The sequence below is a fragment of the Aphelocoma coerulescens genome, chromosome 2, assembly GCF_041296385.1.
Source record: "Aphelocoma coerulescens isolate FSJ_1873_10779 chromosome 2, UR_Acoe_1.0, whole genome shotgun sequence".
NCBI lineage: Eukaryota > Metazoa > Chordata > Aves > Passeriformes > Corvidae > Aphelocoma > Aphelocoma coerulescens.
In genome coordinates, this window is record NC_091015.1 from 92,032,375 (window position 1) to 92,049,795 (window position 17,421).

Sequence of the window (17,421 nt, forward strand, 5' to 3'; positions counted from 1 at the left end):
TTCTGTATTGTAAGACTTAGCAAGCACAATATACAGAGCACAAGTGATGTTTCCTTGGTTTCTCTAAAACAAGGAATTCTGCAAATCAATGGCATGAAGATATTACAGTGGTCAGAATATTATTTTAAGAGTTTTGAAAGAATCAAGTAGCAAATGGTTGGAACATACACTCACTTTGAATGCGTTTATGACCTTCATTAGGATTAGTACTTTACAGCTGCCAGCAATGGCAATGAGCCTGTTAAATAATTCAGAGGCCCTGAGTATTTCCCATAGCAGTAGGAGCGTAGCAGCTAAACAGCTACCTGTGTGATGGCATCTGATAGACACAAGGATGTTGTCTTGATAAAAGGGCTTCCTCTTCACCATGTCATGAAAACATCTGATGATAAAAATATTACTGAATACCTACTTGTACCAGCTTGTAGACATACTAATTACAAGTAGGTGTGACAGCCAGGTATAACCAGTGCTTGAGGAAATTATGACTAACATGTCCGTGGGTGGAAAAGAAGCCTTTTTTGCTATGCACCATCCTGTTCTGTATCAATTTCTTTAGTTTGCTTGCATTTCCCCTGTACACTGTGCTATGTTCCCTTAAAAGACATGTCTTGTACAGAAGGAAGACCTATTTGCCATGGCCAGCTGTTTAAGGCACTGAGCTGAGCATGGGGAAGCTGACTGGAGGGAAGGAGGTTGTATTTCCCTGGGTTTACACAGAACAGGAGCATCTGTAGAAAGCTGGACAGTCCTGGAAGCCCTAAAGGGTTGATTTTAGGTGGGTAGGGTTAGGTTTGAAAGCAAAAGCTGGCTGGCTGGTGAAAAGCCCATCTCATGAGGATGCAAAAAGCAGATTTGCTAACAAGTCCTTTTTATTTGTCTCTGGCTGAGAATTGGGAGATTGGAATTTTCATTGCAAGGTAAACTAAACAGGACAAAATAAAGAGTGCAGAGAAGTGAGGGAGGAGCAAATGGAAAACAAGAGAAACAGAAAGTTGTAGTAGTTTTGATGGTGTTTTTCCTGTTTTGAGTGTGAGAAGTCACGTTGCAAAGTTGTCAACTTCTACAGAATTTCTGGGGTGTTGGTATTTGCATAAGGTCCTAAGTATTTTAAATCAAAATTGGAGCCTTGTATCTTGAAATCCTGCAGTGTTTGCTTTTTTTTTTTGTTTTGTTCTCACTTTGCATGTCTTAAGTACAAAATTCCTTGTGTGTGTGTGTGTGTAGTTTGAGCAGAGGATATGATAGTGCCTTTATCAAATCTTAACAGCCTTAGAGGTAGTTGCTAATATCAATTACAGGGAAGGTTTTTTCCCCCCCTTTCAGTAAATATTTTCAGTTTCCCTCAACCATGTATTTCTCTAAAATTTTATACTTCCCATGTGGAAAAGTGCTTCTAAAAGTAACTGCTAAGCAAATTATTATTATTATTTCTTACTTATTATTGTTATATATAATACCATGTATCTTGAACAGTATTAAGATTGATTGTTTGTGCTTGTTCCTTTGGATTGCCAATTCGCTACTACCTTGATTAACATCTATTTTATTAAACTTCTTTTGCAAAAAGGCTGGTACATGCCTTTAAACACTCATTTCAGCATTTTGAGATAAAGTGTTTGCATATCCCAAGCTTGATGAGTTTTTTCCTAATTGATAGAGAATGCACTGTGTTATTTTTATGGTATATTAGGTGAGAAAAGTATCTGCTTTATAAATCTTACTGTAGATTTGGTACCAACAGAATGCAATACATTTATATCATTTATGAATTCATGGAGGGATGGTGGACTACCTTGCACTGAAAAGATATCTTACTGGGATCCAATTTTAAACTATAACGTGAGAGTATCAATCAACTGCAAGTGCAAATCAGTGAAGGAAAAAAATGAAGGGAGAAAAGAAAGAAAATAATTTTGAAATGTCTGTGAAAGAAACTAGAAGTTTAGCACAGGAACTGAATGTCTAATATCAAATAATAAGAGGAAAATTTTACAAGGTAATATCCACAAATCAAACAGCAGCATCAGCAAAGTAATTTTCGTCAAGGAGGTATAGCAAGATAATTCTCATTAATGAATTTATTATTTCTGAGGGTCTGATCCTTCTTACATTAACTGGGCAAATATACTCTGGCTTCTGACAAGTCTGAACTTTTTAGCAGTTCATATGCAAACTTGATCTCCCAAGATGCTCAGGTATGGTGTAATACTATCCCTGCCTAGATCAATTTGTTCTTGCTTTTTACATTTTGTTAGTTGTTTCTGACATCTGCCACAGATGTGAAAAGAACATTCAAAAGCTGAAAGTGAATTTCTGAGTATCACATTATGAGACTATGAGTGTATTTAGTGATACACCTAAATTATCAGCATTGATATAAAAGTTGTGATATCTTTGTTAATACTATGCAAAAGCCAAAGGAAATTATAAAGACTGTCTTTTCTATATGCAATTTCTGCAATCAGGAGAACCATAATCAGGGCATGTATCAGGTCTTTGGAGGGTTTTCATTATATTTGACAGGGGTTTTTCTTTCTCTTTGACAAACATTAGTAAGAACATACTAAATGTCTGTGTGGTACCCCAGATGTTCTGTGTGCTGGGTATGTGATTTTGGTTGGAGTAGTGAGGGGCTGAGATGATACAGTATCTTTAAGGTATTAATGATATGACAGATTAAAGCAAGATCTTAAATCTTTAGGTGACAAACTGACATCACTGAGACTGTAGTTCTCGATTTGCACAGTGTGAAATGCTCACTTGGAAAATTCTCACTTCGGAAATTCTCAGTGAAACCCTTCTCTCAACCCAAAATTAAGATTCTCCTTTACAAGGTCATTTTTACGTTGAAGTTTAAAATGTTGTTAACTTACAGAGTTTTTTTGGCCTACAGCTGAGCATGTAATTTTTTCTACTGGGTCTTTGCTGGCTGCAGCAGGGAGTAAATGCTGTGACCCTCCCTCCAGCATGAGCCAGCCTCAGATGCAGGTCATGGACTGTGCAAGGCCCTCCTGTATGCCTGGAGTAGGGCACTTGGGAGGGGAGGTTGGGTGCCAGTCACCCTCTCCTTGTGTCTCTGCAAGGCCACTGTGCTGAGCAGTCCCAGGAGGAAGCTGTGGGGAGGCCGACCAGTGCAAAAGGAGCAAGCAGAGCTTCAGAAATTTACCTGACATTCAGAATCCACTGAATTTCCATGTAAGTTCTTAAAAAGTGAGGGGAGAAGTCACTATTGAAAGTAGTGTTTTCGTGGGTGGTCACTTACATAAGACATAGTACAGGATAAGTAAGTTTTTGAGGCCTTCTGCTTCTTTGATTTTAATCTCAATCTCCTTGTCAGTTTTGGGAGTTTGGAAGAGCAGAAGGTCTGGTTTTGTGGACCCCTTTACCTTCAAGCTGCACAAAACTAACCTGCTTCTTTACAGTGTGGTTATGACTTTTGGTTTTACCTTTATGTAGAGGAAGAATAGGGTCAGCGGTAGATCCGGGGCAACAACATGACTTGACCATGATTCTGCTTCAACCAGGCCAGATCTCAGGCTGGTGGGAGAGGGAAAAGTGGCCCATTTCTCCAGAAACAGTACTGTCACAATTCCTTCTTGTCCCTCTCTTCCCTTGCTGGGGCAAACCCCCTGTCCTTGTCATCTCGCCTACACTGAGCTGGTTCTGGTCAAAGTGTAGCTGACTTGGATTTGAGAGGAGAGTCAAATGCAAAAGTTAGAGAAAGGGGTGTGTTCAATTTAAAAACAGGCGAAAAGGTTGCATGACCATATGCAAATGTACCTGGTATGTGAATTCTTTCTGGTTCAGTCCAGGTATGTGCCTTCTGGATGCCCTGTGCTCAGAGAAGATTTACTGTGCTGGGTGAGGAAATTGACTTCTTAATTTGTTTCATTAGACATAATCACTCTGGCTTTGCTGTTTGAATAGCTAAATAGAAGGGAGATCTCAATAGCTTGCCATAGCCTAAAGAGCCACACTTCAGTCAGCAGGTTTGGCTACCAAAGGGATTTGTTTAAGGAAGAGAAGTATATTGGTAGAAGATGACTTTGCTTCAGTTTTACATACACTTAATTGTGTAAAAAGGTCTGCTAAAGCATAACCCTTTTACAGTCAGTGACAGTGGCTGTAGTCAAGTTAGATGTAGAAGTTTTTCTAAAGTTTTAGCTGTTTGGATTTTTTTTTTTCTTTTAATTGATCCGGGTAACACTGTCCGAATAAGCTCAATTGTGAATGTTTAAGTCATAGATTTATCTCATTGTCATATTCTGAATATGGCACTTCTGTGTTCATTGTGATAAAATTCAAAAGGAAGTAACAGTCTGCTAGGAAGATAATTTGAGAAACGGATCAGAGTGACTTGAGAAGCTTGTAGGTGTTAGAATGACAGCCAGTTTCAGTTCATATAAATACCTATTTTGATAACAAGACAAAGGAGAAAATAGAAAGAAAACTTTTCAAATAATTTAAAAACAATCATGATTTTCATTGAACTGTCTTGCAAAGAAGTTGAAGGAAATACTGTGGAATATTTTGCAAAGCAATCAACATTACAATGAAGCTCTTGTTTTCAGCAGTGTTGGTGTTGTAGAGTATTTTTGCAATTCCCCATATAATTTGTCAAAAGGTAGCAGCATCTTGTATGGAGTGACAATGCTTAAGAGTATGCTATGTCAGTATACAATTACATTTTCTCTTTTTCACTTGAAAATATTTCTAGTATTTTCTCTAACTTGTTTTATTACTCTTTTTCTCACAAGGCACCCGATTTTGGTTTTGAACTCTGTATTTTCTGTTAAAATGTGATGTTTGTCTTTCTTTCTAACCCTGAATTTAGCATGATTTGTGCATGGAATGTTTAAATATGCTGATGCTGTTAATGTTTTGGAACTGATGCAGTTTTTTGGAAAGGTCTGTGTGTCTTAATTACTCATTTCTTAAGGAGAAATACACACTAGTAAATAAACCAAAACAATACATGTAAAATATTGCTATATGAATGAGCAAATGTGATCATAGACTGGTTTGGATTGGAAGGGACCTTTAGGGTCATCCAGTTTCAGCCCCCTGCAGTGAAGGGACCCTTTCAGCTAGATCAGGTTGCTCAAACTCCATCCAGCCTGACCTTGAGCACTTCCAGAGATGGAGTAATAGATAAGTGGGTAATCCCACTTTCTTATGTTTGCAATAAAGTTATGATACTTGCTATTGTAAAATTAAAACTTCAGAACCATAAGAAAAAAATAAAATAAGTAAAAAATTCAATATAAATTTAAAATTTTCAGATGTTGTAATTTTGACAGGTACAAGGTCATACAAAACCATGGTAATTGTATTTGAAGCTCACTGTATTTTCTTTGCTGAGACTTCGAGATAAAATGCTTAAAATCACTTTCATGGACTTATAATGTATTAAATATTTATTTTTAAATGTGCATGCCAATGAAAAATCATTGGGAAATCTGTTATAAAAACATATCTCTTCAGTATGAGGTTTTGTCTGCAGTTGAGCATATGAATTTGACCCAGCTGAAAATAGCCCTGGACTTTTGGCAAAAGTATTCTTGTTGTCTTGGGACAGGAGGAAATGGCAACCACCATGAGTTCATGTGCCACTTCAAACAGTCCAAATTTTCTGAGCAGAGCCAGCATTTAATTTGTATCTGTCTGCAGGCCAAAGATGGTGTGGGTATTGGTCCTCTTGCCCTTACAGTGATAATCCATTTGCTATTAACTGCACTTGGGTTCAAAAATACTGTGTGTTTAATCTGGTGGACTGGATCTCCACTACCCGGTGCTGTAACAAAGAAATATAACAGGCTACAAGAGAGATTAATAAGATTTTTGAGTCGCAGAGGCATTAAGTCAGTCTAAAGCTATTGGTTAAGCTTCTCAGAGCTGGTAATGCATTAATCTTGAGCTGTAGTGTATGACCACAGCCGCTGCTGGCGTGCATTAAGACATGTACGTGGTCACCTTGTGCTTAGCTGTTTTTCAGACTGAGTTAGCAATAACACTCTCCTGAGTCTTAACTTAAGGTGAAATTTGCAGGAGATGGGTTAACAAAGCATATGCAGTGATTCTCAGTATCAGGTGTTTGGTTTTACCTGCTTTATGGATAGCAGGGCTGCAAATCTGGGATTGCTGGGTATTTCTTCTGTCATAGAGCCATCTGTCTCAGTTTGGACTCTTGAGCCTGCTTTGATCCTCCTTCTGCTGATGTCCACCCCTTTAAGGACTGCAAAAGCCTCACTCAGTGGTGGTTGTGAACCTTAGCTTGACTATTCCCATGCTGCTTTTGCACTTCCTTCATTTTGTGTTAGTGCAGTTAGAACCCCAGGTGAAAACACCTCTCCAATCTGTTTAATTGGTTTTAAGGTCTTCTAGTCCAGAACTGGCATGTCATTTAGAAATTTGTTTGATGGTTATTTCCTTCTAAGGTTTTGAAAATGACAGTGTTGCTTGTTTCTTTTTGTTTGTTTTTTTTTCTCATTCTTTTTGAACCCTTGTTTTATATGTGTGTGTTTTTTTTTTCCTCTGCCTAGACCTGGTTAACCAGTTCTGTGAACAGGTCCTCAATTTTTTACTTTGTCCCTACTTTCCTGTCGTAGCCCCATCTTCCCCTGGTGTCGACTCCGTACCCTTACAGCGCACAGGCAGTCAACACGGCACACAGAACGCAACCGCGACCTTCCAGAGGGCCAGCTATGCGGCCGGCCCAGCCTCCAATTACGCAGACCCCTACCGACAGCTGCAGTATTGTCCTTCTGTTGAATCACCATACAGCAAATCTGGGCCAGCCATCCCACCCGAAGGGACCTTGGCTAGGTCACCTTCCATTGATAGCATTCAGAAAGATCCCAGGTGGGTGAAACCTTCTTCATTGTCTTCTATTTCTTGCTCGTGCGGAGGTTTGTAATTGCAACTTGCTTTGCGTGTTTCTGCTGTTGGATATAAAAAAAAGCCCAACTGTGGTGGTACATGAAAAACTTTGTTTGCATGATGACAGCATAGTCCTAATGCTTCACCTTGGAAAGCTCTCATGAGTTCTTCTGTGCAATTAAATGATTGGTGTATTCTTGAATGTGTGTGTTTAGCCTGCTTTCAGTAGTGCCACCCCTCAAAAGCTTTAAGAAAAGTAATTTTCTCTGGAAATGGGAGGAGGGGAGTTGCTGTTGACTCTGTAGCCGTTGTGGATTGAATTTTCAAGTTGCTTCTTGGGCAGAAGTTGTTGCAGTTCTTGATTTGTCTACATTTAATGTTTATAAATGCTGCAGAAAAGGATATTTCGGTATTGTCCAGTGAGACTGAGCAATGTGAAAGCAGCATGTAACCAGGCTTATGTTCCACACCATGTGTTGTACAGGCTTCCAATGCCAGTATGTAGTAAAAGAATGTATGATTACAGCTTTGCAGAAATGGTTATTACTGTGCATGCTTTTCAGATATTTATCTCAACTTTTAATGTTGCTAATGACCATCTTCATCTACTTAAGGAAGATGCAAGGAAGAAGCTTAATAGCCCAAGAAGGCACATAGATTAGAGAGAGAATTTTCTGGGAAATTCTTTGAGTTCCATGATAACAGCAAAAAAAATGCTAGCTGGAGTCCTCAATGCACTTTGTGGTTTTGTTGAGTTTTCTGAGAGAAAAAAAAGCAATTCTCTTTGGTAACTTGAGTTTAAACTTGTTGAAAGTGTTAATTTATTTCAAGGTTGTATTTTGGCAGATGGTGTGATTTATTTATTTATTTGTTTGTTGTAATGTGTAATTTAATGATAGGAGAGTCCAAAAATTTGCCTGCAACAAAAATGCTGGAGGTTTTTAAGTGACAATTTGAAGAGACTTCTTTCCCAAAATGAAAAAAAAAAAAAAAATTCTTCTCTACTTGTTTAGCATTATAGCAGTTCTTTCTCTCTCTCCACCCAGGAACAGAACAGCAGATAACATTTTACAGCACATCAGAAACATCACTGCTTGCAGAGTTTTACTTGTTGAGAACACTTCTGTCTTCAACCTTTTTTTTTCCCCCTTAGCTTTAACTGCAGAAATTTGAAAAAAATATGAATTTAATTGCTCCCCTTCTTCCCCCTGCCCCAAAACAAACATTGGTAACTAGAGGGAAAAGGTTTCTGAAACAGTGGTATTATATTTGTATCCCAGAATATAAGAGCCCATGTAGAAAAAAGAGCTTTGCTTTGTAATTGTCTTCTGTTGAAACTTAAAGAAACTTACATTAGGAGTGCACTAAAGCAGAGGAGAAATGACTGTAATCTGTATGAAATGTTTTTAGGAGAAGCATGATGGTGTTGAAGATACTATTCCCTATAAAGAGGAAAGACACATTTACAGTATCTCTACAGGTCTTAGACATAATATCTTTTTAAGAAAAGCTTGTTTCTGTTCAGTTGCTTTGCTATCACTTTGCAACTGTTAGCCAGTTAATGTATAGGATACATGCTTGTAAAAGATTTCTTCTTAGAGGTTTTTCATTTGCTTCTTTTTTGGTTCTTCCTTGTCTTGTGATACCATTTGTACATTCATGAGTATTGATTTCTGTAGGTAAAGTAGGAGCAGGCAGGCATCTAGGTATAAATTAAACTTCATAAACCCTTTAGAGGGGATCATTAAGTATTATTACCAGTTACTATTAGATGGATTGGAAATTTGTACAAAACTTTTGTTAAGTAGGTTTGCATTCTCTTGATTTCATTCATTTGATCCACGGGCTGTGTGTGGTATATATTACTATTTCTGCTCTTGCATGTTGGTTTGAATCATTCTGATAAAGAAATGTCAGAAACACCCTTGATTATGTTATGCCTTAGTCCCCAGAAACCATACTCCACCAAGGGAGACTGACTTGTGAAACTTTTCAGACACCAAACCTACCTGTCCAAGCAGAGGTCCAAAAAAATATGCAGTGGCAGAGGAAGATCTGCAAGACAAAAGCACACTATTTGCAGGCTTTTGATTAGCATTTCCTGTGTGTCAGGCAGCTCAAGATGAAAAATAGATATCCAGAAAAGATTGTACTCACCCTAATAAGCAATCAGCATTCCTAAAACTGAACATCATTTTCTGGATCTTTAATTCTGACAGAATTTCTGTCTGAAGGCCCAGAAAAGTGGTTGGCAGGCACTGATGTAATTGACAATTTTTTCCATTGTTTTCACCATGTAGTTTGTCTTACTGATACTCCCAATTTTAAATATGTGTTCTGAGCTGATATTTGGCAGATGAAATTTTAGCTCAACATCTGTTCTGCATCATCCAGCTGTCATAAAATGCAGTTCAGTGTTCATTAACTTAAAGTTTAGGACAAAAACTTTAAAAAAAAAAGGGGGATTAAGATGTTTACAATCAAGTTTGTGGCAGGAGATAATTTTTAATTTATGCAGGTAGACTGTTAACTCATAGGAGCTCATAAACCAGGTAGTAAAAGCTTTACACATACATACTGTTGGAGAGTGAAGCTTTGTTGTTTAAAAAGGAAGTAAGTCCCATATCACTGTCAGAAAAAAACCCATAAGTTCTGCTTATGGGAAACGGAACAGTTCATATCATTACAGTTGATATCATTACAGATGGGTTTTTCAGAGCATTCTTTTATGTTTACTTCATATAAAAAAAGGAAAAGAAATATGAAGTAGGGCTCTGATATCAACTGTTTCATGCCATAATCTCTTATATGAAAATGTGGTATAAGGAGGGAAAGGACACAATATTTATTTTATAATTATTTGGTTCCTACTGAACTGTGAATGAGAGAGGTCTTGAGTATGTTAAAGTATCAGAAATACATGTTAATGTGATATTTGCCTACCTGCTTTCATGAAGGAAGATTAATCTGTCTCTTGGCACCAACAAATTATGTGTGGTTTGTCTATTTCTAATTTATTATTATTGTTGTTATTATTATTTTATTCCTCAGTTTTATTTTGTCTATTTCTAAATTTTAGAAACTGGGGCAGTCCTAGAAATAGAAATGTTGGGATCCAGCTGTCAGTATGTGTGCCATCCAGTTTTTATTCCAAAATCCAAACTTGCCAAATGTGTATGAATTACTTAATTTTCGAGGTTTTAACCTAGTAAGCAGCCATGTACATGTACTGCTACTGATAAGTTACCCTTGCTACACAACAGATGAAAACCAGAACATTTTCACATCCTTCATTTAAATACATACCAGTGGGGTTTTGTGGTTGCAGTGTTTTTGGTGGCTTATGAACTCACTGTGCGTGGTTTGATGTGTCCAGTCAACAGGTGTCCTTCATTGTTGTGTGACTTCCCACCTGTTTTTATTTACACATGTATACACACAGGTCATCTCCTGCAAAGAAGCTGAGGTAACAGCAAGAATGATGTGGAATATATTATGGCTACCAAAGTGATTTTCAGAGCTCAGTGTCCATTTCATATGGCTTGAATTATATTGATCTGCACTTAAAACTTGCCATTAGGGCTTCATCTTTCATATGTTTCAGAACCTTTAGAACTATTTATTCAGAAAAGTGGAATAATTTGGTGAATGAAGCTGTAAAAGGTTCATTATTCATTATAGAGCAGACTGTAATAATGATTAGGCTCTTGTTTAAAAAGAAAAAAACATGAGCAGTAGAGAATCATGTTGCAACTTTATACGAAAAAAAGAAATTAAACCCAGCTATCTTGTAGTAGTTCTCACCTTTAGAACTGTCTGGGTGTAGGTCAGCACAGAGACAAGAGTTTTCCAGGTACTACATGATTTAACTGTAATACCCTGAAACATTTCTGCTCTGTTTTGCGTTTTCAAAGTCAACTTCTCATTTCATTACCTCTGCTGACCTTAATCTCCTCCTAAGCAGAAGATGACAGTGCTGTCTGTCTGTCTTCTGAACTTTTGAATTGGCTTTTTTTTCACTTAATGAAAGGATGTAAATTAGATCAGAACATTTTGTGTGAACTGTAAGTTTCAAAACTCATCTTTTTTTCTCTTCTTTTTTTTCCCCAAAATATATTCCATTTGCAAAGTACAAGCTAGAGAGCATTCTTTTTCTGTAGGAAAAATGATAGAAGTAAAATAAACTCTAGTTAAATTTCTGTGCTCCAGTAAAAATGCCTATGAGATTAGCACACGGAGTTTGGAGCATGGCCTGGTAAATGTTTCTGCAGGAGTCTTCTCCATGTATTTAATCTCACTTTGTTACAAGGATTAATAGTGTTAGTCTCCTGTAAGTCTGAATAGCAGCCACACTCTCTGAACAGTCTAAAGAGGTAAGAAAATAACAGTATAATCCTGCAGATGTGCGAGGTTGGCAGTCTTGGTGGGAATGTGTCTGGTAGGTTCTTTGGGAAGGGTTGTCACCTTCAGAAAGAAACTTCTGGTGAGATAGAAAGCCTTGCTGTGACTGTGGTACAGGTGGTGGCAGCATTATGCAATACTGCCATTTTCAGGCCTGAGACATGGGCTGGGGTTTTCAAAATCCCAAGGGATTGGTGGTGGCACTGGTGGGTTTCTGGCCTAACTCTCTAATGCAAGGTGTAGAAGATTGAAGTTCACATTTTCAGTCTGGGTGAGACAGAACAGGGCTTGCAGATACTCCTTCCTGCTTTTATGTGACACAAGGCATGATAGGCAGCTCTCCTTTTCACTTAATTGTTTACGAAGGTCCTTCTTACCCTTATCTGAAATTAGGGGTTAAGGGGAAGGTTTCTCCACAGGTGGTGGTAGTAGTAGGAAAACCATGGGAAACACACTTTTGGTGAATCAGAGCATGTAAATTTTGGCAGTGTAGGCTTATCTCCAGAAGCAAATGGTTCAGCTTTCTAGGTCCTGTGAAGACCAAAAGATTTTTTTTTTCCCCATCAAATTTACGTAAGCCAGGCCCCTTGTATTGGTAGAAAGAATCAGACAGTGTTTGAAAGTGCTCATTTCATAGGTCTGTGTTTATCTTTCATACAGGAAGGAAGTACTAGGTTTACTGTCCCTACACAGAAATCATACAGTTTCTCAGAATTTAATGTATACTCCTCTGAGCTTGAAAAACTGACCCCAAAAGAATAAATCTCAGGAGTCTAAACAGCACAAGAAACCACCGAATTCAAGAATAGCAAGTCTGGAGCACATTCTAATTCTTCATACAGATCTCTTCTACATGGAAGATGTGAATTTTTAGTTAGTGCACAAGTTAGTTTTTAAAAAAGCATAGCAGCTATGATAACATAAACAGCAATCTGTTTCCCTTTCCTGATGAAGATAATTAAGAATGAAGCTTGCTTCCTTAAAATAAGTGAGGATGTAATCCATAGACTATCCTACAGTCTGTTAATTCAGGATTTCGGGACCTAGCTGGAAACCTTGTCTGGAAAAGATTTTCCTAGGGAGTAGATCCAGTTTGAGCATGGCAAAATAAACAAGCGTCTGACCGGTTCTTGCAAGTATCAACTTATGGCGAGGTAAAGAATTGATATCCAGAACTTGTAAAACTTATTTTTCTGTGTATTTGAGCACATTGCTGTATGTGCTAACAGTTCCTGTCTTTCCACTGTTTACATTAAGGTGGTTTATAAGTGGCTGGGGAGGTGTTTGGCACAGGTGGAGTAATTTCACAGCACAGCAAATGCAATTCAGTTTGTACGGAATTATCCACCTGTATTTGCTATTTTTTTTCACTGGAATTTGCCCCATATTGTTTAGCAACCTTCTTTCTCTAGGAGAAATGCGTGGCAGTAAAAGTCATCCCAACCAAACGAAACCAAAGAAACAGAAAATTAAAAAAAATCCATGAACTGTAGTGTACAGGAACGAAGCGACTCTGCTTTTAGCTCATGAAGTACTTACTACCCACTTTCTCTCCTTTCTGTCTGGTACCATTTTACTGACAGTGCAGGAGGCCACTCAGTATTGTTGCCATCCTGTCTTTTAAGAAGTCTGATCCTATCATTAGGAGACCTGCTCTACTGCAAGCACAGAACATCACACTTTCAGGATATTACAGTAACATGGATGGTGCTGGTCTATGTAGTTTGAATAATGAGTATATCCAGGAGAGCTTACAGTTCCTAACCTATGAGCAAAGTAGAAGAGGTCATGTGTAGCATTTTATTTGGCAGGTTATTTATGCAGTATGCAGGGTATAATTTTGAGAGAGATGATAACCTTGTCTCTTGTCTTGATCTGCAAGTTTAGCTCTTCCAATCCTCTCCCTCCACCAGAAGGTAATTCTTTTACATTATGCTGAAGGGAGGGAAGCAAAAGGCTCCTTAGGTACTTGTGACTGGGGCAGGGTGTTCAGGAGGATGCTGGCAGGAGAGCCATGTAGTGTTGTTAAGGGCATGTCTAATAGCTCAGGGAAGATGAGACTGATGTCTTCTTTTTGAAGAGTTTTGTTATTTCTAACCTACCTTCCTCCCCAATGCTGGTCTGCCACTTGAAGAACAGCGACAAAGCCCTTCCCTCTCTTTCTTTCTTCATCTGTTGTGTATTTTAATGGCCTCATTCATCCAAGAAGAAGCAAGTGGACAGTGTACCTCCTACTGTCTATAGCTCATTTCTGGTTCTTGCATGGCATTACTGAGCTTCTAATGGCAAATATATATCTCAGTGCAGTTTTTGCCTTTGTTTGCCATACATTTTGCTCAGCATCCTGTGGCTCATTTGCAAACTTTGACAGATGCAAAATCTGTGTGGTGCCTTTCTGTGATGACAGACTGTAAGAGCCAGGAAATGTTGCAAGTATATTTTCTAAGCAGACATTAAAAACATGGAGAAGAATCATACTTTCAGGCTTTAGTGGGCTCATGTAAGCTGTTACAATCTCCTGGCAAGATAAACCACATAAGAAGCTTCTCAGTAGTAGCTCTTGGACATCTCATCAGCCAAATGGATAATAATGATCTTACTGTTTACAGGGATGTTGAGAACAAGTTAAATTTTTAAGGTGCTTTGAAGTTCAAAGGATAATCTTGCTTTTACTTTCATGGGAAATATGATGGGAGGGAGAAGAGGGAAATAGATGGAGAAGATGAATGGGGGAAATTTTAAAGAAGTGAGATAAAATCAGGACACATAGTCTCAAATTTTTTTATTAAAAGAAGCAACTGAAAGCCATCCTTGATCCTGAGACAAATTTCCGTGCAGAGATTGTTAGTTTCAGAAGCTGGACTTCAGTGTGATATACCATAGTTATTTTATAAGCAGGAAACAAGAGCTAACATTGAGAGTGCAGAACATTTCTGCAAGATAATAACATCAAGTGTTTGCTGAAGAAATATTTCTAGTGTAAAGCAGAGCTAAAACGCTTGAAAGGAAGGAATGATCAACAACTTTTATTAGTTTGTAGCAGAACTTTATAGCTTTTATAAAGGAAGAGCTTGACTTTAAGAACTTCAGCTCTATATAGATTAAATACATTAGATGGGAATAAACCTATCTGTACCAGCTCACTCAAGATCATAGAATCACAGAATATTCTGTGTTGGAAAGGGCCAATAAGGATCACTGAAGTAGGATTGTTCCTGCTCAGGACACCCCAGGACACACCATGTGCCTGGCAGCACTGTCCAAATGCTTCTTGAATTCTGTCAGGCTAGTGCTGTGACCACTTCCCTGGGCAGCCTGTTCCAGTGCCCAGCTTCTGGGTGAGGAACCTTTTCCTGATATCCAACATAAACCTCTCCTGACACAACTCAGGCTATTCCCTCAGGTCCTGTGACTGGTCACCACAGAGAAGAGATCAGTGTTTCTTCCTCCTCTTCCCCTCGTGAGGAAGTTGTAACTGCCAGGAGGTCTCCCCTCAGTCTCCTCCAGGCTGAACAGACCAAGTGACCTCAGCCACTCCTCATACAGCTTCACCTCCAGACCCTTCCCCATTTTCGTAGCCTTCTTTTGGGATCAGAGCCTGATGTGAAATCTAGCCTTTATTTCTCTGGTGCATCACCATTTCCCTGGTGATCTCCACCGCCTTCACTTAGATTGTTCTTTCTCAGCCTCTTCCACTGCCCCACTCCAGGAGCTCAATGAACAAGTGTGGTTCAGAGATGCACCTCAGTTCTTAGCATTAAGCGAGCGGTTTCCTAGGAAGCAAAAGATACCACTGATCCCATAGAAAACTGTAGCCATTGTTGCCAGGGAAACTCCTAGTCTCTAGACTTAGTGTGAAATATTTGGGGTTTTTACTTGTTTGGTTTTGGTTGGTTGGTTTCTTTGAGCCACTGCGCACCAGTTGGGATCACTTGCTGCTTAGCTTGCCATTTACCATTGATAATTTGAGGGCCATGTTTGTCTTTACTGTGCAATGAAGTGGAAGGATCTGGATAGCTGAAGATCTGGAAAGAAATGGATAGGTTTTCTTAGCCCAAAGGAGGACTAATAGTGAGATGTCTAGGTTTCCTGAACATACCAAATATAAAAATATGGAGGAGGAAGGCACATGTGGAGAAAGGAAGAGCCATGTAAATTCTGTCCCAAGATAAAACAAATAATTTACTTCAGGAAATGAGCTAAAGCTACACAGGTATAAAGAAAGCATTTTAATATAGTTTTTACTCTTTAGAAATCATTTGAAGTTAGCTTGATAATCTTTTTGTTCCATGTGAGGATATGATGTATTTATTTCACAGATTTCTTTTTGAAGAGGAGGGCTGATTTTTGTTTTTATTCTGTTTGAGGCTATGTTTTTTCTTTCTACCTACCTGAAATTGAGGATCTTGAGTGTAAAAACTTGGTTTGAAAGTTTGGGCCTGGTAGCTGCAGCTTAAGGAAAGTGATACTGTGTGTGTGTGTTGGTGAGAGGAATGAGTACAGGCAACACAGGTGTAACAGGGTTTCTTAGTAAAAGCAGCTCCCTTGCCTTCCTGTTAGCCAGGGCTGTGTTACATTTCATTGCAACTCTCTCAAAATCTGTGCTGGTCCATCAGCCTCACTTTATTCTGCCTCTTGTTGCTAGTGTGAAAAGTAGTCCCTTTTCTTGACTGGGAGATGGCTGCTAGGAGTCAAAGGGTGAGCCTGGAGCAACCTACAGGTGTTTGTTTTTCAGAGGTGTTGGTACTTTCCTGTTAGCTGAGTGATATTGCTGCTGTGCCCATTGCGGTTCAGAACTGGAGCTGCAGATCTGAAGCGGGAGGGTGCGGTGAGTTCCCTGCTTGCAGAGAGCCAGGGTGTCCGGCCTGCTCACAACTGGGGATTTGCTGCCTGTGAAGTTTACTGTAGCTGAAGACACAAAATATTTGAACTGTTTTAGTCAGTTGTAATTCACGTCCAATGATTCACAGAGAGGAGCAGCCTCTCTCGTTTGGTGAAGTGATCCTATAATTACATACATGTTTAGGCCACCGTAACTAGAGTTATGGCTTTAAAATGAAAGGAATTTGGTTTCTTCCTGCAAGACACTGCCTCTAAGGGCTTAGCCTTTTTATGCCTTTTTAGGTTTTTGTACAGTTCTGTGATTCCTTCCAACACCTTTTAATAGGGAAGCTTTAACATTTTTCTGCATGAGAATAGCTGTTAAATATCTTGTAAAGCTCTGGCTGCACACAAATGGGCACACAGGGGGATCTTTTAGATGTTTTGCTGTTAGCTTTTTCAGGAAAAAGTGGGAGAAAGGGGTTTGATTTCTCCTGTGGCTTTACCTGAGTTTGCCGTAGTTTGCCAAATTACAGAACCTCTGTTTCAGCAAGGCATTTCATCTCTCATGTATTTAGAAATGCTCCTAAATGCACGAAATCATCTCTGCAGGATGAAATCTTCTTTGCGTAGTCTTCTCTGGTGAAAGTTTTTTTCATTTGTCAGCAGCTACATTTTTTTAATGAAATTTTATCTTAAACTGTCAAGGTTTTATCTGCAGCTGTGAAGGGATAACCGATCCTGTCAGCCGCTGCTTTTTCTGTGGCATGGCTCCAGCAACCATCTGTTACCTTTATGCTTCTGCATGATTTACACACCAGAATCTCCCCTCATAAAAAAAACAAAAAACAACCCCCCAAGAACCCCCAACAAAATAAAAACAAAACAGTAGAGAAGTGCTGCACAAAAGCTTCCTTTGAAGCATGTAAGATTAAATAAATTATTTCAGTAGACATGGAGGACCAGTTCTTGGGTCTGATAAGAGAGACTTTAGAGCAATTTGGTTATGTTGCATAGGAGGAAGGGGCTGCCTTTTCACAGGGGGAAATGCCTGCATGAAATTTTCTCATTGGAAAGTGTGTGCATGACTTTCACAGAGAAATTGAGAAATGCACACTGACCACCTCTCCACCTTTTCCTTTCCAGTTATGAGTTCATGCTGATCAATTTTCAAGTCACCTAGGTGGAAATACTTTCATTGAGAAGCCTGTTTATCACACCCTATATGCCTGTGATCATACCAGTTGTACACATGGGTGCAGTGAAACTGAGCCTAATAGTTCCTAATCCACAGTAGGTTTGTTACTAAGCCAGATT

At 38.8% G+C, this 17,421-nt stretch overlaps 1 protein-coding gene across 2 annotated transcripts in view; it reads left to right on the forward strand.

Annotated features, from left to right (window-relative positions):
- Positions 1–17,421, forward strand: part of CTNND2 (catenin delta 2) — a 658,514-nt gene that overhangs the window by 412,834 nt on the left and 228,259 nt on the right. For both annotated transcript variants that reach the window (XM_069004021.1, XM_069004022.1), the window contains one exon: positions 6,612–6,864. In XM_069004021.1, coding sequence (XP_068860122.1) covers positions 6,612–6,864 — 253 coding nt within the window. The remainder of the gene's footprint in view (positions 1–6,611; positions 6,865–17,421) is intronic.